The 25,514-nt window shown below is 39.7% G+C and overlaps 1 protein-coding gene across 3 annotated transcripts in view; it reads left to right on the forward strand.

The window, feature by feature from the left end:
- Nucleotides 1-335: 335 nt before the first annotated feature.
- The window catches only part of ENAH (ENAH, actin regulator), a 157,215-nt gene continuing 132,036 nt past the window's right edge, over nt 336-25,514 (forward strand). For all 3 annotated transcript variants that reach the window (XM_025383767.1, XM_025383773.1, XM_025383777.1), the window contains exon 1: nt 336-736. In XM_025383767.1, coding sequence (XP_025239552.1) covers nt 732-736 — 5 coding nt within the window. In that variant the 5' untranslated portion in view covers nt 336-731. The remainder of the gene's footprint in view (nt 737-25,514) is intronic.

Here is a 25,514-nt window from a genome sequence, read left to right on the forward strand (position 1 = left end):
GGGGGGGGGCCGGCCCGAATCCCAGGGGGTTGCAGGGGGCGGGGTAGGGAGGCAACAAAGAGCCTCTCTTCGCCGCCGCCGCCGCCGCCGCGCTCGCTCCCGCCCAGTCAGCTCTCCGCAGTCCGGCGGGGGCCCGGCCGCCGGCGCGGGGGAGCGCGCCCGGCCCCCCGCCTCCCCTTCCCTCCCCTCCCCTCCCCCCGCACCGCCCCCTCGCCCCCGGGGGAAGGAGGCGAGGAGGGCGGCGCCTGCGTGTTCCTCCGCCGCGCGCCCCGCCTCCTCCCGGGCTCCTCGCGGCGATCCCGACTCTCCTCCCGCGGCTGCAGCAGCTGCCGGTTGCACACGGCCTCGGCGGCGGCGCGGCGGGCGCGGGCCTGTGGAGCGGCGGCCGGGCGCGCGGCCCCGGCGGGCACCCCTCCGAGGGCGGCCGAGGAAGCTCCGGGAGGAGGAGCAGGACCACGAGGAGGTGGGAGGCGGCGGCCGCCTGGGGACCCGCTCGGCGCCTCGTCCTCTCCGCCCCCTCCCCAGCCTTTCTCTCACCCTCTTCTCCCACACTCCGGGCCGGCGCCTCGGCTTTGTGCGAGGAGATGGTGTAGCCCCCTGGCCGCCGAAGGAGGAGCCGAACACTTGTCTCCAGTCTCCGAGCTGCTCCCCACCCCTGGAGGAGAGACCCCCTCGGCTCGGCGCCTTCCGCGTCTCCCAGCTGGTGGAGAAGCCTCTACGCCGCCGGCACCATGAGGTGAGGGGCGCGCGGGGCGGGGGCCGGGCGGGCCATTGTGCCGCGGGAGCCGCGACCCTCGTTCTCCTTGGACCCCGCCTTCCCTCTCCCGGCCCGGCGCGTCTCCCCTGGTCTCCGGTCTGTTTCTCCCCCCTCCCCCTTTTGTCCCTTACAATTTCTCTTTCTTTCTTGGAAACCTCCCCAACCCCTGTGGTTTGGGGGTCTCCCTTCATCGTTCTCTCATTTTTCCTCAAATGCTCTTCTTTCACCCAGGATTTCCCTTCCTAAATTTAATTTGCGCCTGGCTCCCTCCCCCCAGCCTTTGCAAGCGAAACCCGGGAGATGGGGAGGGGTTCGAGAATCGAAGCGTGCATGTTGCTGGGAAACAGGTATTTTTTCGTATATATGTAAAAATTTCATGCACTTTTGCCTCCGAACTCTCGTGTTTAATTAAAAAAGGAGGAAAAGTTTGAAAGGTCTGAAATCTCTGCGGGTAATAAAGTGCCTCTGGTAGGGGTAGGTAAAGGAGCTGTAAAAGGTGAAATTTCACGATGGTGGGGGCAGGGAAAGAATTGATTAGGTTCACGTGGTGGGGGCAGTAAAAGACTGGGATAAGTTGGTAGGGGTGTGTAAGCGGGGGCGGGGAACGGATTTGTTTGGAAAAGCCTTTTCTCCCCTTCCTCTGTAGCAGCCTGTGTTGCATTGCAGCAGCTGCTTTTGCCCTTTGCTCTGTAATCAGTAAAACAGGAGCTAAATTATTTTTGCGGCCCCGAAGAAGAGAATTGAATGTACTGTCGTAAAATATTTTTTTAATTGATACGTTGAAACATATGGTGTGATATTTTTCTTTATTGTTTCTCAAATTGTGTAGGAGAATAAACCATGATGTGGTGTGTCATTCATTGGAGATTTTTTTCTTCCAGCCTTTCCTAAGCCTGTTTTGTGTCCATAACCTTCTCTTTTCGGATTGGTGCAAGACTTCGTGAGAAATGGGACTTGGTAGACTGAAGGCTGATCCATTCTGCGTTATCATCCTTAAAGGCCTTCCTTTTGGGTTAAACAATTGTGGATAAAGTAAATTACTCCATTTCTCTCTCCTGGAAGAGATAGTCTTACAGTTCATTTGGATTTGAATCTCCTTTGTGTTAAAGATTAATGGTCAACCGTTGCCAAGACCTTTATAATGTAATACAATGAGATTTGAATGATATAATCTACAAATTCCTTCGCTTTGGCAAGAAAATGTCATGTCATTGGAATTCTTTCTCAATTTCGGTGGTTTCCATTTTAAACTTTGCTTTTCATTTTTTTTCTATCAAGGTTGAGCGTGTTTCCATTTGGCTTTTGTATGTATATATTTTGTGATATATCTGTGTTGAATTTTCACTTTCGCTTACTGTGAATTTGAATTTTTTTCTCTGATTCCAAGTTACCTGTATTTATGATGGCCTTAAAGAGTGAGTTTAATGTTGTGTCTCTAGGTGACTGACCCCTTTTCCCTTGATGATTTCGCACAAGTTATTTTCAAATATAAGCGATCAGTTTAAATAGTAGTTATAGCATACAAACCAAAAAACACAGTCTTTGTAAAATATGGCTTGAAAACTTTCAGTCATATGTTTGAGCATGACTTTTTTTACTGATGTCCTTGAAAACTCAGGAACTATAATATACATATTGTTGTATCTTGTAATATTATATGTTGTTGGTTTCTGTTTTAGAGATCTAATGCCGTAGGGATCTTACAGACCAGAAGTTATCAGTTGTTTCAAACTTTGGGTAAACTTAGCTTAACATTGAGAAATATAAAACAGTGAAAGTTTTTTTTTTTTTTTTTTTTTTTAAGATACAGTCTTGCTCTGTCGCCCATGGAGTGCAGTGGTGCGATCTTGGCTCACTGCAACCTCCGCCTCCGGGTTCAAGCGATTCTCCTGCCTCAGCCTCCCAAGTAGCTGGGATTACAGGCGCGTGTCACCATGCCCGGCTGATTTTTTGTATTTTTAGTAGAGACAGGGTTTCACCTTGTTAGCCAGGATGGTCTCCATCTCTGGACCTCGTGATCCACCCGCTTCGGCCTCCCAAAGTGCTGGGATTACAGGCGTGAGCCACCGTGCCTGGCCAAAAGTGGGTTATTTTTAAATAAAAACAGGTATAGTTGTGTAATTCAAATATTGTGAACTAAAAAAAGTTGCCGTTTTGGGTATTCAGTAAAGTTTAATCACTGTCATGTATAGATGTCAGTCTGTCACAGGTAAATTATGTCTTCACTTGAAAATTCCTTTTCTAATAGAAAGTAACTTCTGTTTTTTAAGCTCTTTTCTTGCTCTGTTCCTTGTGAAGTGTAGAGAGAGAGGAACCACACTGATGTTTTCCAGTAACGTAAATATAGAACTTGGTACACAGGTCTGAAAAGTTTATTTAAGCAGTCTACAGTAATTCTTTATACACTAATTTTGAATAAGAGCAGGAAAGAGGGTCAGCTTTTCACTTTGGAAGGAACTGGATTATTTGGTAGGTGGTTAGGTAGTGCTTAGAATGCTTAGATACCTGTAAAAGTGAGATTGGTATGAGATAGAACGTTCTTGTGCTGCTTGCAAAAAAGTCTTTGAAATATTCTTTGGAATATTTTGGTGCTTAAGAAAGTGCTTTTCAGGTTGTATTAATATATGCTTAGTCTTCATGTTTTCAAGGCCTGTGGGACATAAATGTTAGTCTTTTAAGTTGAGTCCTTTTTGGTTATATTAAGAAGTATTTCTGATGTTTCAAAGGCCACCTAGAAATAGGAATGCGTGAACAGGAATTTCCAATTAAGTCGGTCAGAATCTTGAACAGAGGATATGGTAAATACATTACGGTATAAATATTAGTGATATCTCTCAGATGACTTTTAATTTTAGGAATAGCATGCTCACTGTGTATAATGTAATCTTACACAGAAGAGAACTGAATAATAGTTTATGTTCCTGAAACAGTCATAGGCATTTTACATTAGTAAAATGCAGCATGTAGATTTACTTGTTAATAATTTGTTTAAAGATGAATATTTAAAAAATGAAAAAGCATATTACTTGTACAGGACAGTGCATAGGTTGAGACCAAAAAGCTGGTACTTTTAGTGTCCTATCTGACTGTTTAGTTCTATTCTTATTTTTCATTTATGCAATGTTTTAAAAGTGTAAGATGCTTTGTGATTGAAGTGTGTGTATGCATGTACATTGTGTGCCTTTTAAGTGCATTTTTAAAATTAGTTGGTTCGTTACTTAAGATATATATATATTTTTTTTTACTGAAAGAGGAGCTTGTCTCATCTAAAATAGTTGCATGTAGCCTAGTGGCTAAGGAGAGCTCAGAAGATTTTGTATTTACATTCTTGGATCCGTATTAAATAGTCCAGGCTTCCACTAGCTACTCTGACTTTCTCATATAAAAAGGTGTAATAGGGTTATGAGGATTTGTCCAAGCCATTTACTAACTGGGTGACCTTGAACTAATTACATTATTCCACTGATGCATTTTTAAAAAATATGTAAAAATAGAGATAATTCTTAACTGAGTAGTGAGGATCAAATGATAATAGAAGATGCTTTATATACTGGTAAACCTTAAATTTATGTTACTCCTCCAGTTTCCAGGCCTATTTCTATGTTAGACTAGTTGGGTAAAACTTCTGGGCAGTGGGCTCCACCTTGCGACCTTATTTAGCTCAAAGATGTCAAAAAGGCCACATTTTGCTTATTTTATAGGTGAAGAAGCTGTTTCCTTCTTGTGTGTTTCCTTCCTTAGGGTTTTTGAAGTATCTTCATTTGTGGTAACGATAAATTTTATATACATTTTAGAGTGTGGTACAATCAAGGGTCAGAAGATCCAGGTTTTATATGTGGACCTGTTAATTGAGCAAACTGGTTTAAAAAAAAAAAAAAGAAGATAATCTTATATTTCACAGGATTGTTTTGTGAAGTGTCAAGTGAGATATCCATGAAAGGATACAAATAGTAGTCTCTTTGTTCCCATGGGTCTTCATTTATACTCGTAGCTGTTGGATGTGTGACTTTCCCACAGAGGTTTATTTTAGGAGCAAGAGCCAAATCTTCATTTTTTGAATGTCAGTATTGTATTGTAGGAATTTACTAATTGAATAAATCTTGAATAAGGGTGTGGATTAATGGAGAAAATTTACTGAAGTTTATTCAGTATTCAAGGTGTTGGATACCTTGTTGGCCCAGTTGGATTAAGCAAAATAACTATGGAGGCACCATTTGGCTTGTATAGAAGAAATTACATACTGAATAAGTTTTGGTGATTTATCTTACAGAAGGCTTAAAACAGGGGTGATTGTATAACTTGTAAAACATCTAGTCTTTATCATGAGTGTAAGAAAGATTTGAAAAAATGTGATTTCAATTTTTACCTGGTTGTCAGGGAGTAAAAGGGTACTTAAACCCTACTTGTGCCAACTTAAAGTTGTCTTTTCCTCTCTTTTCTCACCCTTGTTTGAAATTGATGAATGGAATTGAGTGGAAGTAAAAGTTAGAGAATATGAGCTGAGGCTGTACTTCAGTGGATACTTCTTCAGATGAGGGTTTATGAAATTATCCCGACTAGAAACAAGAAGGGGATTCCTTGTCAGACTTGGAGTATAGTCCTTGACTTGCTCCTAACATGCTCCCCCAACCCCCTTGTCCCCCACTATTCCTGTGTGTTTCAGTGCACTTTCCATGTTTTTTCCTATTGCATTTATTCTGTTGTTTTATAATTACGTGGTTTGTTTTGTCCCTCTTCCTTTTAAGTTCCTTGAAGACAGGGACTGCATTTTTATATTTATAGTACTAGCAAAATACTTGGCAAATAGTGGGTGGCCTGTGTAAGTGTTTGACTTTGACTTCGTTGTCCTTTTATAGAATCTATTCACTAACAATCCCGTTTTTGGAATACCCATGTTCTAGAAGCTATACTGGATATTGTAGGGTGTAGTGTAGTATTTGGTGGATACTAAATGTTAATAATATTTAATTAAGCAAGCAAAAACTCACATCCTGACTACAGGAATAGGTGTAGAATTTGGTTTTCTTTCTTTCTTTTTTAAATTTTAATTTAATTTTTATTTTGTAGAGACGAGGTCTTGCCGTGTTGACCAGGCAGGTTTTGAATTCACCTGGCCAGAATTTATTTCTTACTCTTAACATAGAGCTCAGAAGTGGCTACAAGTGTCAGGATTGTCTAAATCCTAAGCCCTTTGGAGGATACCATATTTCCTTGACTTCATGATTAAATTCTCAATTACTAAAAGGGCCATCAAATCTGTTTTTAAGTCTCATTGACCAAAGAACTTGTATTTTCGAGTTACAAGCATATGCATCTCTTAATTTATTTTTACCCCATTTAGTGCTTGCTTTGTTTTGATTCTTATCAGTGCTTCAAATACTAATCATTGGGTAGTGCATGATACTCTTGAAGTATTAGTGTGGGCTGCCATAACAAAATACCATAGGCCGGGTGGCTTAAACAACAGAAATTTATTTTTTATTTTTATTTTTATATATTTTTTGAGACAGTCTCTCTCTCTGTCGCCTGGGTGATCTCGGCTCATTGTAAGCTCTGCCTCCCGGGTTCACGCCATTCTCCTGCCTCAGCCTTCTGAGCAGCTGAGACCACAGGCATCTGCCGGCATGCCCGGCTAATTTTTTTTTTTTTTTTGAGATGAGTCTCTCTCTGTCTCCCAGGCTGAAGTGCAATGGCGCGATCTCGGCTCACTGCAAGCTCCACCTCCTGGGTTCACGCCATTCTCCTGCCTCAGCCTCCCTAGTAGCTGGTACTACAGGCGCCCGCTGCCACGTCCGGTTAATTTTTTGTATTTTTTAGTAGAGACGGGGTTTCACAGTGTTAGCCAGGACGGTCTCGATCTCCTGACCTTGTGATCCGCTCGCCTTGACCTCCCAAAGTGCTGGGATTACAGGCGTGAGCCACCACGCCCGGCCATTTTTTTGTACTTTTTAGTAGAGACAGGGTTTCGCTGTGTTAGCCAGGATGGTCTCGATTTCCTGACCTCGTGGGATTAGAGGCGGGAGCCACGGCGCCCGGCCTAGAAATTTATTTTATGGTTCTGGAGGCTGGAGGTCAGAGAACAGATTGCCAGTGTGGATGGGTTTTGGTGAGGGTTCTTTTCCTGGCTTGCAGAGGATATCCTCCTCTCTGTGTCCTTGCTTGGTAGGGCGGGTATGGGAATCCTGGGGTCGGGGAAATGGGGGCAGAATTTCTCTTCTCCTCATTTCATAAGGCCACTAATCCTATTGAATTAGGGCCCTACCCTTATAACTTAATTTAACATTAGTTACCTCCTAAAAGCCCTTTTTCTAAATATTGAGGGTTAGGGTATTAACATATAAATTTTAGGGGAACATAGTTCATTCTATAGCAGAAGATAACTACATTTTTTTTTTTTTTTTTGTCAGCGCATACAACTTTGGAAGAAAATAATTTGTTTAATGTTTAGATGAATTTTAGATAAGTTTTGTTTTAAGTAACCAGAAATTGTTTGCTAAAGAAGATAAATTGGGGGGGGGGGGTTAATTGATTTATATAAGGTTATCTGTTAAATTTTCTAGAAATATCTTTACATTGGGAACCTTCTATTTTACAATTATTTAAGTAAGTTTTATTAACAGGCAACTTTTCCAAAGACTACTTTGGGTATGAGGCAGTGTACATATATCTAAGTGTAGAGATTGAATGGTGTAGGATAAAGCGGACAGGCTTTGAAGTCAACTCTGGGTTTGACTCTAGTTTGACATTTACTAAATAATTTATTTTTGAGTGGGTTATAAACATTTTTTGGAATTGAATTTCTTATGTAAAATAGAGATACTTTGTGAATTATAGAGTTGTTGGGAAAATTAAATAAAATTCTGGCATAACACTTGGCACACAAAATGAGCTTGATAAGAGTAAATCCCCTATTTCTATGAAAGTCTGACATCTCTTAAGTTTATGTTAAGAATGTGAAAAACCATGTAAAATGGTGCAGCTGCTTTAGAAAACAGTTTGGCAGTTCCTCAAAAAGTTAAACATAGAGTTGTCATATGACCCAGCAATTCCATTCCTAGAAATGAAAACATTTGTCCACAGGAAAACTTGTACACAAATGTTTATAGTATCATTATTTGTAATAGCCAAAAAGCAGAAATAATCCAGATGTGTCTCAGTTCATGAATAGATCATCAAAATGTGGTATGTCCATACAACAGAATAATATTTGGCCATCAAAAGGAATGGAGTTCTGATACATGCCACAGCATAGATGGAAGCATTATGGTAAGTGAAAGAAGCCAGACACAAAAGGCGATATATGCCGTGATTCCATTTATATGAAATGTCCAGAATAGGCAGATCTATATAATAACACGAGAAGAAGATCTCATTAAGTTGTTTCTGACATATTTATTACTTTGGATTAATATTTTAAATTGTCATCTTCATCCTTTTTAAAGAAGAGAGATTGAAGATAGAACCACTGGACATTTCTCTGTAGGGAAACAAGCAGGTGGGAGTGCTGAGGTGGAAACCTTGATAGTGGCGCCATTGAAAGGCCTGAACAAATTTTGGAGCTGTATATTCGTGCTGAGGAGACAGCTATCTCTTTGGTAGGCCTGTTGTAAGTAAGGATGACTAAGGTCACCAGTAAAATGTGATGAAGCAAATCCATCAGAATCTTCAGCAAACTTAAATCTGGGTGGTGATTTTCTGGGGTTTGTTTACAGTAGTCTCAAATACCAAAAGTTTTGTCTTTGGGGAATGAGGTAATCATGATATTTTTAAATAAACTGAGCCCTTTTCCAGTGGTAAAGGCCTTAAGGAACATCTGGTCTTGGTAAGAATACATCTGATGATATGAAATCAAATGACTACCTTTGACTGTGCTTTAGAGGTCCCCAGTCTTCTGTCCTTTTTGGTATCTGTTATATTTGCAATTTGGCAGGAGGGGAACTTTATCAAGAACCAAGAACATAAGTAAAATAAAATGAGTGGCTCTTTAGGTCAGATCTCAAGGGAGTCCAAATTGTTCCTTTACAGTTCAGTGAAGGGATCTTTCTATGCAGGTTTAATAATTATTAAATACTGGTTATTTGAATATCTGCTTTGTTCTGCAGTCTTTCTTCTCCTCCCCCGAATTCTCATGTTAGACTGATATTGCAAGCAAAATTGTGACTGTTCAGTTTTTAACAATTTAAGAGTTATGTGTCTTGAGTTTTCATTTAAAACTTTTCCTTACAGTCTACTTAATTGTGGTCTTTGCAGTATTTTTAGAAAAATAAATCAATGACTGTTGTCCATATGTGTGGTATTTTTTTAAATTACGTTTTCCCTTCTATTATAAAGTAGTACAGATTTTAGAAGGCATGGGAAGTATAAAACATTTATGAAATGTTAAATCCAAGCCATCTAGAATTTTAATATTTTAATGTGTAGATTTCTAAACTTTTTGTCGTGCATTTGCAGCCATCATTGTGCGTGTGCATATGATTATATATAAAAGTAAGATACTATTTGAAAATGGACTTATACTATATTTGTATTGTGTATTCTGTAGCTGGTCCCTTTCCATATATATAATATCTATATTTCTTTACATTTTATTATTTTTATTTTTTAAATAGGGTCTTGAACCATCACCCAGGCTGGAGTGCAGTGGTGCAATCATAGCTTACTGCAGCCTTGAACTCCTGGGCTCAAGCGATCCTCCCATCTCAGCCTCCTGAGTAGCTGAGACTACAGATGTGTGCCACCACGCACTCTAATTTTTAGTTTTTTTTTTGTAGAGACAAGGTCTTGCTATGTTGCCCAGGCTGGTCTTGAACTCCTGGCCTCAAGTCATCCTCCCATTTCAGCCTCCCAAAGCACTAGGATTACAGGCATGAGCTGCTGTGCCTAGCTAGTAATTCTTGTTCCTAACTATATAGCTACATAACTTTAAGTGACCGCATAATATTCCATTGCTTTGGATGGATGACTTTGTCTACTTAAATCTTAAAGATGGACTTTTAGATTTGTTCCATTGTTTTTATTATTATAAAAAACACTGCTATGAACATCTTTGGTTATATGTCTTTGGGTACATATCTGATTTGGTTTTAGGATACGTTCCTAGAATTAAAATCAAGAAGTAGTGCTTTTTTAAAAAATTTGTTATTGCTCTACTTTTCTGTATCCAGTCTATCATTGTCCTACCAGGTTACCTTCACTTGCTTCTGTCCATCTCACTGCCTCAAGTTCAGGCCACTGTTGTCTCTTACCTGAACTATTAGTGTTTCCTCATTTCCATTCATGTCCCCTATTCTCCATGCATCACTCAGAATACTCTTAAAGTGGAAATCAGATATTGTTATTTCCCACCTAAAGCCTTCAGTGGCATCTTAGACTAAAACCCAAATTAGTCATAAAACCAAAATTATTAAGGTCTTGCATGACCTGGCTCTGCATTCCAAGTTCCCCACACAGGCCTGTGTGAGTATGCAGTAAGTATTTGAGTGAATAATAAAATGACTGAAAGGAGTTGTATCAGTTTTTGATACACAATACCAAATATGCAAGAGTAGATGAGAGTTCTGTTATCCCACATTCTGGCCAACTCAGGACATTATCAGTCTTTTAATCTTTGCCAATGTGATAGGCAAAAGGTGCTATCGTTTTAATTTGTATTTCTTTGATTACTTGTAGGGTCTCTTTGTTTATTGGACATCTTTATTTTTGTGTGGATGTCTGTTCATGTGCTTTTTCTATTTTCCCAATGAGATGTTTAGTTTTTCTTCTAATGATTTATAATAATGAGGATATTAACTCTTCATAGTGCATATACATATATCGTATCCGATATCTACTGCTGTTTAACAAAGCATCTCAAATCCTAGTAAAACTGTCACCCAGGCTGGATCGCAGTGGTTCAGTCATAGCTTACTGCAGTCTTGAACTCCTGGGCACAAGTGATCCTCCCACCTCAACCTACTGAGTAGCTGAGACTACAGATGTGCTATATGGGTTGGCTGGGCAGCTCTTCTTACCTGGACTCATTCGTGTGTTTTCATTCACTTAGGTTCATCTGGTGTGTGTGTTCCATCCCTCTGCCTCATCGCTAACTTAACAGTAGCAGCCTCCTCATGACAGCATGCCCTAGTATGAAAGCTCTTATCAAACTTCAGCTTGCATCCTGTTTGCTTATGTTTCTTTGGCCAAAACAAGTCATATGGTCAAGCCCAAAGTCAGTGGGGGAGGCGATTACACAAGGGGACAGATCAAGAGGTGTGATTCGTTGGTGGTCATATATAAAATTTACTACATGTATCTTCTTCTTTTTTTTTTTTTTGAGATGAAGTCTCGCTGTCTGTCACCCAGGCTGGAGTGTGTGCAGTCGTGCAATCACAGCTCACTGCAACCTCTGCCTCCTGGGTTCAAACAGTCCTACTACCTCAGTCTCCTGAGTAGGATTACAGGCGTGCATCACCATGCCTGGCTAATTTTTTTTGTATTTATTTTTATTTTTATTTTTGAGATGGAGTCTCGCTGTGTCGCCCAGGCCGGAGTGCAGTGCTGCAGTCTCAGCTTACTGCAACCTCTGCTTCCCAGGTTCAAGTGATTCTCCTGCCTCAGCCTCCGAGTAGATGTACGAGATCACGCCCAGGTGATTTTCGTATTTTTAGTAGAGACAGGGTTTCACCATGTTGGCCAGGCTGGTCTTGAACTCCTGCCCTTAAGTGATCTGCCTGCCTCGGCCTCCCAAAGTGCTGGAATTACAGGTGTGAGCCATGCCGCCCAGCATTTTTTGTGTTTTTAGTACAGACCGGGTTTCACGTTGGCCAGGTTGGTTTCAAACTCCTGACCTCACGTGATCTGCCTGCCTCGGCCTCCCGAAGTGCTGGGATTACAAATGTGAGCCACTGCACTCAGCCTTGTATCTTCTGTAATCCCAAGTTTTCCATTCTTTTTTTCCTCCATATATTAAGATTTAAAATTTTGTCTTAAGTGTGCAGCAACTCATTTGTTTCTTTTTTTTAATTAAAGATGGGGTCTTGCTGTGTTGCTCAAGATAGTCTTCAACTCTTGGCCTAGAGTGATCTGCTTGCCTTCACCTCCGAAAGTGCTGGAATTACTGAACCACAGTGCTTGGCTTAGTTTCTAGTTTAATAGGTTTAACATGGTACCTTTAAAAACAATTCTTACATGTTTAGTAGTAAAATGCATAATTTTTTACTATATAGACATAAAAGCATATATGATATACTTTTAGCTATTTTTTTTTTTAGAAGTACATTTGTTCTCATTTTTCTTTGTCTTAATTTTATCTAAAATGTATGTACTTGTATTTGGCCGGGCGGGGTGGCTCATGCCTGTAATCCCAGCACTTTGGGAGGCTGAGGCAGGCGGATCACGAGGTCAGGAGATCGAGACCATCCTGGCTAACATGGTGAAACTCCGTCTCTACTAAAAATACAAAAAATTAGTCAGGCGTGGTGGCCGGTGCCTATAGTCCCAGCTACTCGGGAGGCTGAGGCAGGAGAATGGTGCGAATCCGGGAGGTGGAGCTTGCAGTGAGCCCAGATGGTGCCATTGCACTCCAGCCTGGGCGACAGAGTGAGAGACTGTCTCAAAAAAAAAAAAAAAAAAAAAGTATGTACTTGTATTTAAACCGTAAAGCTTATGTTTTTAAAAAATGTTTTTCCTTTGCTAATTAACTTAATTTCATTGTTGGCATTTATATTCTTCAGTTTTCTTAGAGTTTAAAAAACTGTAATAGCTAACTGTTATTGAGTGCTTACTGTTTGAAACCTTTATGTATTAACTCATTTAACGCTGATGGAACTGTTATCTCCATTTTATAGATGAGGAAATCGAGCCACAGAGTTAAGTGACTTGCCCAGGGTCACCCAGTTAGTAGACAGTGGAACTGGGATTCCATCTCAGGCAGTCTGGTTCCAGAGCCCATGGTTTTTAACCAGTAAGCTCTTTTTAACCACATAACTCTTTGTAATGGTTAACTTTTGAACTGAAGCATATATTTGAATTTTCCAAATGTTAATGTGTGAGTAATTTATTTCTCCTTGTGATTTCATTGTTTAGGGGGTCTTTATTTTCTGAAAATAATTGGCATAAGAACAAGATCTTGTAGGATGAATTGACCTAGAACATTTCAGAGATAATAGTACATAGTTGGGGTGGGGAGAAAAGCCTTTATTTGGGTTTAATCTTGAAAAATGAAACAAAATTATGAAAACATTCATGTTACGGTTGCAATTATGTGTTAAATTCTTAAAATGAAAGAAGAATGGATCAAGTGTTGGTTGCTTAAAAAGTTTTACATAATTTTTCTGAGAAAATTGCAAGATCACGTGAAACTATCCATGTTATGATGGACTTTTGCAGTATGATCATAAAGACAGTCCTTTTTGCCAAAATATTCAAGGGCTTCATTAGTTTTCCTGACTTTGATTTTCAGATTTTCTTTTGACCTCTTGGTAATCTCATCTTTGTTAGTTCTCCAGTTATTAACTACAATCTGTTAAAATGCTTTCAGCTGCAAGTAACTGTTTACGACTTAAAGTGCTTAAATATTGAGAAAATTTATCTCATATAATTGAAGTCCAGAGGTAGGGTAGGCTCCACACATACTACAGTCAGTGGGTCACTGATGTCTTTGAGGACACAGGTACATTTTGCCATCTTTGGTATTCACTCATCTTTATATTGGTAACAAGTAGACCATAGGGCTTCCAGGATTCAAATTCAGACCCAGTAATTCTTGGAGGAAGTAGGACCATCCTTCTTGTGTGTCTTTTAGTCCTGCCATAGTCCATTTTATGCTGCTATAACAGATATCACAGACTGGGTAATTTATGAAGGAAAGAGATTTATGTGGTTCACAGTTCTAGAGGCTGAGAAGTCCAAGATCAAGGGGCTGCATCTGGTGAGGGCCTTCTTGCTGTCTCATAACATGGTGGAAGGCGTCACACAGTGAGATGGTATATGCTCAAAACAGAAGAAAAGGGTTGAATTCCTGTAACCCACTCCCATCATAATGGTATTAATCGATTGATGGGTGTGGATGCCCATGGCTGAATCATTTCTTAGTACTGTTACAGTTAAATTTCAACATGAGTTTCAAGATTCAAACCATAGCAACTCTAAGGTATCATTTATATACAGCTAAATGCATAAATCATGTATACATATAGCTTGGTACATTTTTACTATGTATACATACCTGTGTAGCCACCAACCAGGTCTGGATACAGAAGACACTTAGGCCATTAAGTTCCCTAATGCCCCTTCCCAGTCAGTATCTTTCCAAATACTCATTTTTTTCAGTTGCTTTGTAAAGAGTTTTCATCATTTTCAGTGACTTCATAAAGGCCTACATATTTTGGAATGTTTGCAGTTTCACTTTGTAGATGATATGCATTGTGTTGCTTTGTAATTGAAATAACCTGTCAGTCATTGAGAGCCTGACAGGGCAAAGGTGAAATGGCCTGACATAGAGGCTAATGCTGCTTTGGGAGGGATGTTTAATGGGGACTGATATTATAAATGTTTAGTTCATTAGTGGATATTTTTGTGTTAAGACTGCTTTTGCTTCCCTGGCAACTTCTGTGAATCTGATAATGAACTTTCATTGTAAGACCCTTGTACCTATTTTGTTCTGTATTACATTTTTACATATATGTTGTTCTAGATTCTCTAATTTATTGCATTAGTCTATTACTCCCATGCAGTCTGTTAGCTGTGAGCTGTTAGATCTTTATGAAATTTAGATTTGATCAGCTCAACCTTGAGTCTGAACTACTTCAGTGCCTTCCCATTGCTCTTGGAATTAAGACCAAGCTCCACCAGGCTCCTCCTCATTGTGGCTTAAGTCCTGCATGATTTTCCTTTCTCAGTGATTCCGAAGTAAGTAAAATGACTCAATAAGAAAAATCCTCAACAATAACTTACAAAAAAGTAAAAGTGTGCATAGGTATGACCCATTGCCTTAGGCTTACAGTTCAGTGGGGGAGGAGGCATTAATTTTCAAGAGCTGGCAGAGCACAGTGTCTAATGCCCATAATCCCAGCAGTCTGGGAGGCCGAGGTGGGTGGAACAGTTGAGCCCAAGAGTTCAAGACCAGCTTAGGCAACATGGCAAAACCCTATCTCTACGAAAAATAGTATTAGCTGGGTGTGGTGGCACACACCTGTAGTCCCAGCTACGCAGGAGGTTGAGGTAGGAGAATCACTTGAGCCCGGAAGGTTGAGGCAGGTTTTTTTTCAAGGTTTTTGCATTTTGGGTAGTCAAGTTTAATAGAATCAGCATTGACTTCAAAGCCATTCTGCTATTTACTGGCTGTGAGGCCTTGACTTTCCCAAACCTTAATTTCTTTTTCTGTAAAATGGAATTAATAATTCATTGCCTTGTTTTAAGATTTGCCGTAATGTAGTTAGAGGTTTTATGGATTGGGCATATTCTATTTATTGTTTTCTTTGTGTTGTACCATGAGATTAAAACAAAAAATAAAGTTCAAGTTTCTGAATGTTGTTTTGCCTTTTTTCTTTCTTGCTTGCTTTCTTTTTCTTGTTTTGAGACAGGGCCTCACTTTGTTACACAGGCTGGAATGCAGTGGCGCGATCATAGCTTACTGCAACCTGTAACTCCTGGGCTCAAGCCATCCTTGCATCTCGGCTTCCTGAGGAGCTGGGACTATAGGCACCTGCTACCACACCCAGTGTGCCTTTTTTAACTTTTAATATGAAAGTTTCTGTTTTTTAGGCACTCTGAAAGCAAATGGCCAGTTAAATTCTTAGAGTTCCTGTATTTTAAAATGATGTTTATAATTTAAGATGAGTATTTAAATTAAAAACCAGCACCCAGACATGGAATGGTTATTTGCATTACTTAGAACAAGTTCTTCCCCTAGATCTGTCACCCTCCCTTCCCTTCATAATGTGGTTCCCGTGTGGTCAGCCATCCTATTTAAACTTTCCTCTGAAAAAAAGGCCATGCACGGTGACTCGTGTGTGTAATCCCAGCACTTTGGGAGGCTGAGGTGGGTGGATCATTTGAGGCCAGGAGTTCTAGACCAGCCTGGCTAACTGGTGAAACCCCGTCTCTACTAAAAATACAAAAATTAGCTGGGTGTGATGGCGCATGCCTATAATCCCAGCTACTCGGGAGGCTGAGGCATGAGAATAGTTAGAACCTGGGAGACAGAGGTTGCAGTGAGCAGAGACCACACCACTTCACTCCGGCCTGGGTGACAGAATGAGATCCTGTTTCACAACAAAACTACAACAACAACAGAAAACAAAAAACAACAATTTACTGAAAAAACCTTCCCCTGCACCCTGGGGCACATGGAAGAGATGTCTTAACCTGGCCTTCAGGGCCCTCGAAAAACAGTTCAGTGGTGCCTTTCAGAACTCCCTATGTGAATTCACTTCCTAACGGTCGTTTATTGTTTTCCAAAGGTACCAGTGAAGTCTTGGTTTCATTACTTTTATTCTCTCTGTCTTCTGGAAAGCTGCCTTCTCTGTGCTCACCTCAATCTCATTCTTGCTTTAGTTTCCTCTTCTGGTTTGTCTTTAGTGATTGTTACAGGCTGAGTCTCTCTCTTTTCATAGTTTCTGTTGACTGGCTCTTTTCATATGTCATACATACATTTTTCCCTTAAAAAAATGGAGTAAGAGCTCATGACACATTTCTCTGAACACTTTATATCATGCTGGGTTCATTGAGATACTTTTAATAACCTTTTTGAACAAATTAAAAAACTAAACTCATGACTATTGATTGTTTTAGGCCTTTTCATTTTGTTCTTTTTTTTTTTGAGATGGAGTCTCGCTCTGTCGCCCAGGCTGGAGTGCAGTGGCACAATCTCGGCTAACTGCAAGCTCCGCCTCCCAGGTTCATGCCATTCTTCTGCCTCAGCCTCCTGAGTAGCTGGGACTACAGGCGCCCGCCACCATGCCTGGCTAATTTTTTTTGTATTTTTAGTAGAGACAGGGTTTCACCGTGTTAGCCAGGATGATCTCCATCTCCTGACTTTGTGATCCACCCGTCTCGGCCTCCCAAAGTGCTGCGATTACAGGCGTGAGCCACCGCGCCTGGCCTGTTCTTTATTTCTTGTAGAGATGAGAGTCTTGCTTTGTTGCCCAGGTTGGTCTCAAATTCCTGGCTTCTAGTGATCCTCCCACCTCAGTCTTCCAAAGTGCTGGAATTATGGCTGTGAGCCACTGAACCCTCATTTTATTCTTTAGCTAAATCATCTGATTTTTAATAAAGGTATTGGGACAGTCCTTTAAACAATTTTATATTGTACATAGTATGTTTTGGTAAGTGACAAAGTGAAGATGTCATGGTATAACATTTTAACAAAAATTTTTAATACGCACTTGAAAATGTAAAGACAAGACATCAAATGTATTTGCTTTTATTTTTCCTGCCTGGAAATGTTATACAAAATAAGAATCTTATCACCCAATCAGCAATTGTTTCCCTTTAGCATATTGACTGTTAGTTTTTTCTGAGTCTGTAAAAAGTTACTAAAATTAAAAACTAATAAAGTAAGGGCTTTATAAAAACTTTATAAGTACATAAATTTATGCAGATCTTGGGTACACTTCCGAGGTAGCAGTTTATTTTTGTGACCTCCACATCTACTCTTCCCCTGTTTCCATAAATGCTCCCATCATTATCAGCCAGGGTTCTCCAGAGAAACAGAACCAGTATTTGTTTATTTAAAGGAATTGGCTTACATGATTATGGGAGTCTGAAATTTGTAAGGCCAACAGGCAGGCTGGAAACTCAGGCAAGATAATTGACGTTGCATCTTGAGTCTGAAATTTGCAGAGCAGGTCAGTAACTGGAAACTGAAACAGGAGGATTTCTGTGTTAGTTTTGAGGCAGAATTGCTTTCTCTGGCTTGAGTTTGCTGGCAGTCTTTGGCATTCCTGGGCTTGTAGGTCCATCACTTCAGTCTCATGCTTCTACAGTCACATGGCTGTCTTTTCTGTGTCTGTCTTCAGTTGATGTTTTCCTCCTCTTATAAAGGCACCAGCCATATTGGATTAAGAGGTCCACTCTACTCTGGTATGACCTCATCTTAACTAATTACACAAAGACCCTGCTTGTAAATGAGGTCACGTTGTGATGTACTGAGGTTTAGGACTTCAACATCAACCTCTTGTCTGAGTTTCCTCTTTGGGTATGGACCACAATGATCTCATTCATCTCTCTCATTAGTCAGATGAACTAATTGTCTCAGATGACAGATACAGAGGGAGACATGCATGCACACATTAAAAATCTATGCAAAGATTCCACAGCAAAGCAGCTAGAGCTAATGAACAAATTCAGCAAAGTGGAAGGGTACAAAATTGTTACACAAAAATCAGTTATTTCTATACACCTGCAATGAACAATTGAAAAAAAACAATTTCAGGCTTGTGTCTGTAATTCCCAGCACTTTGGGAGGCTATGATGGGAGGATCACTTGAGGCCAGGAATTTGAGACCAGCCTGGGCAACATAGACTGTCTCTTTAAAAATAAGTTTTATATAAAAACAATTTCATTTACAGTAGCATCTAAAGAAATAAACACCTAGGAATAAATTTAACCAAGAAAGTAAAAGACTTGTACGCTGAAACTATAAAATATTACTGAAAGAAAGTACGTCAATAAATGAAAAGACTTTGTCTTCATGAATTTAAAGACTTGATATTGTTAAGGTGACAGTACTACCCAAATTGATATGCAGACACAATGTAATCCCTATCAAAATCCCAATGGCGTTGTTTTGCAAAAATAATTCATACAGAATTTCAAGGGACCCCGAATAGCCAAAATAATTTTGAGAAAGAACAAAGTTGGAGGAGACATTTCCCGATTTCAAAACTTAACTTTGTAGTTAACAGTAATCAAAACAGGTAAAGGTATAGTAAGGACAGATCTATAGACCAGTGAATAGAATAACCCAATAAACCCTCACATTCGATAGATTTTTGATGACTGTGACAAGAACTTTCTCCGGGGAGAAAGGATAATCTTTTCAAATGATGCTAGGGAAATTATATTCCCAGGTCTTTTCAAAGAGAGTTTGGTGTTTTTTTTTCCTAAAACATCAGTGCCTACTTTCACAGTTTCTCAACCTCAACACTATTGATGTTTGGGGCCAGATATTCCCTGTTACAGGGTTGTACTGTGAATTGTGGGATGTTTAGCAGTATCCCTAGTTTGTACCCACCATATACCAGTAGCACACACCCCTTAACCTTTCTCCCCCGAGAAGAGACAACCAGAATGTCTCTACACACTGCCAGATGTTTATGAGGGCTAAAATCACTCTTGGAGAACCTCTTTAAATTCTGTAAAATGTCAGCAACTACTATATAAGTTACACATTTTAAAAATATGTTCAACATATTTTAAACTCTTAAATGCTTTATGTTTTTTTTTTTTTTTTTTTTTGAGACGGAGTCTCACTGTGTCTCCCAGGCTGGAGTGCAGTGGCGTGATCTCGGCTCACTGCAAGCTCCGCCTCCCGGGTTCACGCCATTCTCCCGCCTCAGCCTCCCAAGTAGCTGGGACTACAGGCGCCCGCCACCGTGCCCGGCTAATTTTTTTTTTTGTATTTTTAGTAGAGACGGGGTTTCACCATGTTAGCCAGGATAGTCTCGATCTCCTGACCTCGTGATCCACCCGCCTCGGCCTCCCAAAGTGCTGGGATTACAGGCTTGAGCCACCGCGCCCGGCCAAATGCTTTATGTTTAAGTGAAATGAGGGGGCATTCATGCCGTTTCTTACTTTCATTACAAAATGGACATACCTGTTTGGTTGCCTCAACTTTAATAGGCTGTCTTAGTACCCCAGCCACAATTATAAGCAGTTTCAAGTTTGTATCCTAAAAATCATAAGCTCATTTATAAATTGGAACTGCCTGAAGAAAAAAAATCAGCTTTTGAATTTTAACGTAAGTGAAATGGAAAAAATAAAACACTTTCAAAGAAGTTTAGGTACTTCATTGTTAATTTATTGCAAATACTTAAACTTATTTTTAAAGATTAGCTTTTGAGTTCCAAAGACCTGATATTAAATGTCCTTACTGATCCAGAGGCCTGATACCTGAATATCCAAAACATGCCTGCCACAGGGTATAAGTCCTTCGCCACAGGTCAGAGCATCTCTGAGGCTAACCTTTGGATAATGTTTGTTCAACTCTGGTGCAAATTAAGTGGTCTAACCAATTACATATGATAACTTTGATAAGTAATATTAATAGGTATTATTTGTTGAATATTTAAAGATAGGCCAGGCAACTTCACATAGATAATTTCATTCAATGGATTCAAATAAGCCACGAGATTCATGTCTTCATTGCTCTTTTACAGTGTAGGAAACCAAGGCTTAGTATACTTAACTGACTTGGCTGAAGTCATATAGTAGATAAATGACAGCTGAAATTCAGATCTAAGTCCTGCATAACTCCAAAGCCCTTGCTCTTAATACTTTCTATATAGCCTCTTATTATTTTACCTTTCAATGCTGTTTCTCAGATTTCATTTTTCATCTTTAAGATTACATCCAATGCTGTCTCAAGTCTCATGTTGGAGTTTGTGTTGGAAGCAGTAGAAAATATGGCAGTTGGGCTGGGTTGTTTAAGACTTTTGAGTGATAGTTGGCCGGGTGCGGTGGCTCGCGCCTGTAATCCCAGCACTTTGGGAGGCGGAGGCGGGCGGATCACGAGGTCAGGAGATCAAGACCATCCTGGCTAACACGGTGAAACCCCGTCTCTACTAAAAATACATGAAAAAAAAAATTAGCTCAGATGGTGGCGGGTACCTGTAGTCCCAGCTACTCGGGAGACTGAGGCAGGAGAATGGCGTGAACCCGAGAGGCGGAGCTTGCAGTGAGCCGAGATTGCGCCACAGCACTCCAGCCTGGGCGCTGGGTGACAGAGAGAGACTCTGTCTAAAAAAAGACTTTGAATGACAGTTTAAGGAACAAAACTAACATGCCACGTACTTCCTGTACATTATGTCTTCCAGTCCGTAAGCCACCATGCAGGGAACATTTCATTAATGCCAAACCTGCATGGGTAGTAAGTAGTGGCACCGAGACCTGAACCCACCTTTGTCTCATTTCCAAGCTTATATGCTTCTTACCCTAAGTGTTTTTATTCAAAATAATTTGAACTTTTCCAGTGGATTAATGACTTCCAGTTTGTGAGCTCTGGGGGGCATCTGCGCCATTCCTTTAAAGAATAGTTGAACCCCTAGGTATAGCAAGATTTGTCTGTAATCCAAAGATGCCAGCCATTGTATTTCAAGTATATGTGCTTTTCTGATAATGTTCTGATTCATTTAAAATGTTGCAAATTTAATGTGCTTTTAAATCACATTTTTTCAGTCAACATATGCAGTATTAAAAGTAGAACAATTATTCATGAAGTTAAAGGGTCTTTTCATCTTTGGAAATGTTGAGAACTCCTTTTTTTTTTTTTTTTTTTTTTTTGAAACGGAGTCTTGCTCTGTCACCCAGGTTGGAGTGCAGTGGCGCAATCTCGGCCCTCTGCTGCCTCTGCCTCTTGGGTTCAAGCGATTCTCCTGCCTCAATCTCCCGAGTAGCTGGGATTATAGATGCCCGCCACCACGCCCAACTAATTTTTGTATTTTCAGTAGAGATGGGGTTTCTCCACTTGGCCAGGCTGGTCTTGAATTTCTGACCTCAGGTGATCTGCCCACTTCGGCCTCCCAAAGTGCTGGGGTTACAGATGTGAGCCACTCACTGCACCCAGCTGAGAACCACTGTTTTACATAGATTTTTTCTATATTTAATCTGTCTCTTGATTGGCAGCCATTTAACATTCTCAAAATAGAGGAGGAAACTCTAAACAATGAAAGTATTTAAAGCTACGGCAAGAATAAATGCAATCTTGTTTTTTGTTGTCTAGGTGAAGTAGAATTTTGGGGAAAAAACACAACTTTTTGTCGATTGTTACTGGTTACGTACAAAGGCAATCCATAAAAATAGTACAAACAAATTATGAGTAGGAGAAAAACTTAAACTCTTAGGACATTATAGTCCTTTTTTATAAATTATAATTTTTAGAAAATAAACTGAAAGGGTCAAATGATGTCTTTAAAATTATGAAACTAAATCTGTGGGTATGCTGTTACCTAGGATTAAAAAAACAAAACCGCTAACTCTTGCAGATGATGCTTTCAAAAGAAATGTAGTCCAAAAATGAGCATTGGCACTTTTTGCTGGTACATGGAGAAACTTTCTGAGTGAAGGCATATTAGTACTTTCAAGTTGTAAATAGGCTGGAATTTGGGCTTGTAATTTTATAGTTTTAGAATTTATATCATTAGACTTTTAATATTGGTAGTAGTTTATGCAATTTTTTTTTTTTTTTTTTTTTTTTGAGAGACGGCGTCTTGCTCTGTCACCCAGATTGGAGTGTAGTGGTACAATCTCGACTCACTGCAACCTCCGTCTCCCGAGTTCAAGTGATTCTCCTGCCTCAGCTTCCCAAGTAGCTGGGACTACAGGCGTGTGCCACTACGCCCAGCTACCTTTTTTTTTTTTTTTTTTTTTTTTAAGTAGAGACAGAGTTTCACTATGTGTTGTTGGTCAGGCTGGTCTCAAACTCCCGACCTCAGGTGATCCACACGCCTCCCAAAGTGCTGGGATTACAGGCGTGAGCCACAGTGCCTGGCGCTTATACAAATTTGTTTTGAATACTTCTCAGCCTTGATGGGGTTAATTGTGGCTTGGCAAATCAAGAAAAGGAGTTCTGTGCTGTTTTCAGACTGCAGAATCTTGTTGCTATGCAACAAAAATTGTCAGTCAGTATAGGGTATAGTAAATTGGTATTCTCTGTCCCTTTTCACCACATGCTCATTTTGTAATCTGAGAGAAGTGGTTTGGGGCTAGTTTGCAAGGTTTTATTTTAAAACAAGCACTTAAAAATTTTTGTTGCTATTTGTAATTGGTTATATTTAAGGTCTGTGAAGCCTCTCTGTACTTATTAGAAGATATAATAAAATGCTAGTGTTCAAAGGTTTTATAGATCTGTTTCCAAGTTGTTTCAGGTTAGAGCAATGTATTTTTGTTTTGTTACTGTAACAGGGGTAATATTGCCAACTTCCAAAGAGTAAATTTTAGCTTCAGAATTCAAGTTGTGTAATTTGAACATCAGAAGTTTGTTGTAAGCACATCATATTATTTTTAAATTTAGTTTTGAAAAACAACCCAAAAAAACCCTTTTATTGATAAAATTTTTTAAATACGAGCCCTAAACTTGTATGGAGTCTCATGTATGATAATTTATTTTCTGCCAGGAGAAATTAAAATGCCTTTATAGCAAATGGGTGATGGCTAATAGCCTTTTAAAAATTGCAATAAAATATATATAACACAAAATTTACCGTTTTAACCATTTCGAGTGTTTCACATAGTTGTGCAAACATCACCTCTTCATCTCCTGGAACAACCTTTTGCATCCCATTTAGTAACTTAGTCCAGGCTGTCTTCTAAATCCTTTAATTCATTTAATCTTCATAAGAGCCCTGTATGATAAGTACTTTTGTTCCAAATGAGAAAAGTGAGGCCCAAAAAGGAACACAAAAGTAGTAATTAGTGGAGCCGGAACTCAGTCACCAACAGTCCAACTCTTCTGTGCTCTCAACTAGTATGCTATGTTACCCTCTTTTGGAATTACTTTCTTTTTTGTTTAGTGGTAAGATCTTTGATTTAAAAAAAAAATACTTTCTCTAGCTTTTCCAAGTAAAGTTAATGCAGTTTAACAGCATTTTGGACTGTTAATGAATTTAGTTTGGCTATAAATCCCTGCAATCTTCTAGACTTTTTTCCTAAATACTTCAAAAGGATGCAGTTTATGTTATTATATATTATGTTATTTGTATATGAAATTATACATATTATGGTTAATTATATAGAAAGGATATACTTTCCTTTTTCACTTTGTTTCTGGACTATTTTTCTATGCCATTACTTCCAATATAGAATGCAAATTATTTTCTGGTCATTTAATATAAATAGGAAGGTACACTGTTGTTAGAGAATTTTAATATGATGCCATCCAAAGACTAAAGCCAGTTGGCATTGGATCATCCACTTAGTATTCTCTAAATTTATGATCTTTTTTTTTCATGAATAATCTGGAGTTAATTGTAGTATTGGCAGTTTAGAATAAAGAGCAATAGGGAGGAGTAAAAAGGGAGAAAAGCATTGCAAGGAGTCATTTAACTTCCAGCTGATGAATAGGGATGAGTTTTTGCAGACTGCTTTTTTTTCTGCCATGTAATATCTCTACTACCATTCTTTAAGGAGCTTACCTTTCCTTCTTTGATTTTTTTTCCCCACCTTCTACTTTTTTTTTGGAACAGGGTCTCACTCTGTTGCCCAGACTGGAGTGCAGTGGCGTGATCTCGGCTCCCCGCAACCTCCGCTTTCCGGATTCAAGTGATTCTCCTGGCTCAGCCTCCCGAGTAGCTGAGATTACAGGCACACTCCACTACCACCTGGCTAATTTTTGCTTTTTTAGTAGAGACGGGGTTTCACCATGTTGGCCAGGCTGGTCATGAATTCCCAACCTCAGATGATCCACCTGCCTCGGCCTCCCAAAGTACTGGGATTACAGGCGTGAGCCACAGTGCCCGGCCTTTCCCTGCCTTCTTTTTTTTTCTTCCGAGACGGAGTCTCACTCTGTCACCCAGGCTGAAGTGCAGTGGCGTGGTCTTGGCTCACTGCAACCTCTGCCTCCTGGATTCAAGTGATTCTCCTGCCTCAGCCTCCTGAGTAGGTGGTATTACAGGTACGGTCCACCATGCCCGTCTAATTTTTGTATTCTTAGTAGAGATGGGGTTTCACCATGTTGACCAGGCTGATCTCGAACTCTTGACCTCGTTATTTGCCCACCTTGGCTTCCCAAAGACTTGGGATTACAGTGGTGAGCCACTGCGCCTGGCCCATATTTCTGTCTTGCTCAACCAGACTTACTCTATAGTCAGTTTGCTTTTCATATCTGTTCACAGTTGCACCATCTTTTAAAAAATTTTTCTTCTTTTATTTTTGTGCATTTATATATGTGTGATTATACTTGATACATTTTTTTGCCTTGTTCATTTGATATGTTTTGCATTTTCTATGTTTTTTAAAAACTTAGAATTCTATTAGTTACATATTTCACTGTAATTTACCTATTTCCTTTAAAACGGCTATTTATGTGGTTTACAGTGATTTTGTATAATGAATAATGCTTTCATAAACCCAAAGGTTTTTTTTTCCCCTCCTAATTGCAGACTAATTTCTTAAGATGGATTTCCAGAAATAGTATTAGATCCCTGAAGGAATAGAAACAGTTTTAAAAGCTCTTGAATCCTGTTGCCAAAATGCTTTCCAAAAGTGTTGTACCAGTTTTCATGCCAGCCAGCAAATATATGGAGTGTCCATTTCACCTCAGCCAGCAATAGGAGGGAATGTTTTGATGCTGACCTTTAAATCTAAGAAGAATTGATTTACAGCTCTGCTAGGCTTCTATCCTGAATTACACCCAGAATTATAATCGTGGTTGAGATTGGATTAGAAAGAAGGAAAGCCAGGTTTACCAGTTTCTCCTCCTTCAGCTGCTTATATTCTGTTTTGCCCAGTTAAGGTGCATCCTTTTGGAAACATGAAGTAACTGCCTTTTTCTGCTTTTCAGCCCCGTTAATTATTTTGATAAGTTGGTAGGGGACAAAACAGTGTATGTTTATAAGTTGA

The sequence above is a fragment of the Theropithecus gelada genome, chromosome 1 (genome assembly GCF_003255815.1).
Source record: "Theropithecus gelada isolate Dixy chromosome 1, Tgel_1.0, whole genome shotgun sequence".
Classification (NCBI taxonomy): Eukaryota; Metazoa; Chordata; class Mammalia; order Primates; family Cercopithecidae; genus Theropithecus; species Theropithecus gelada.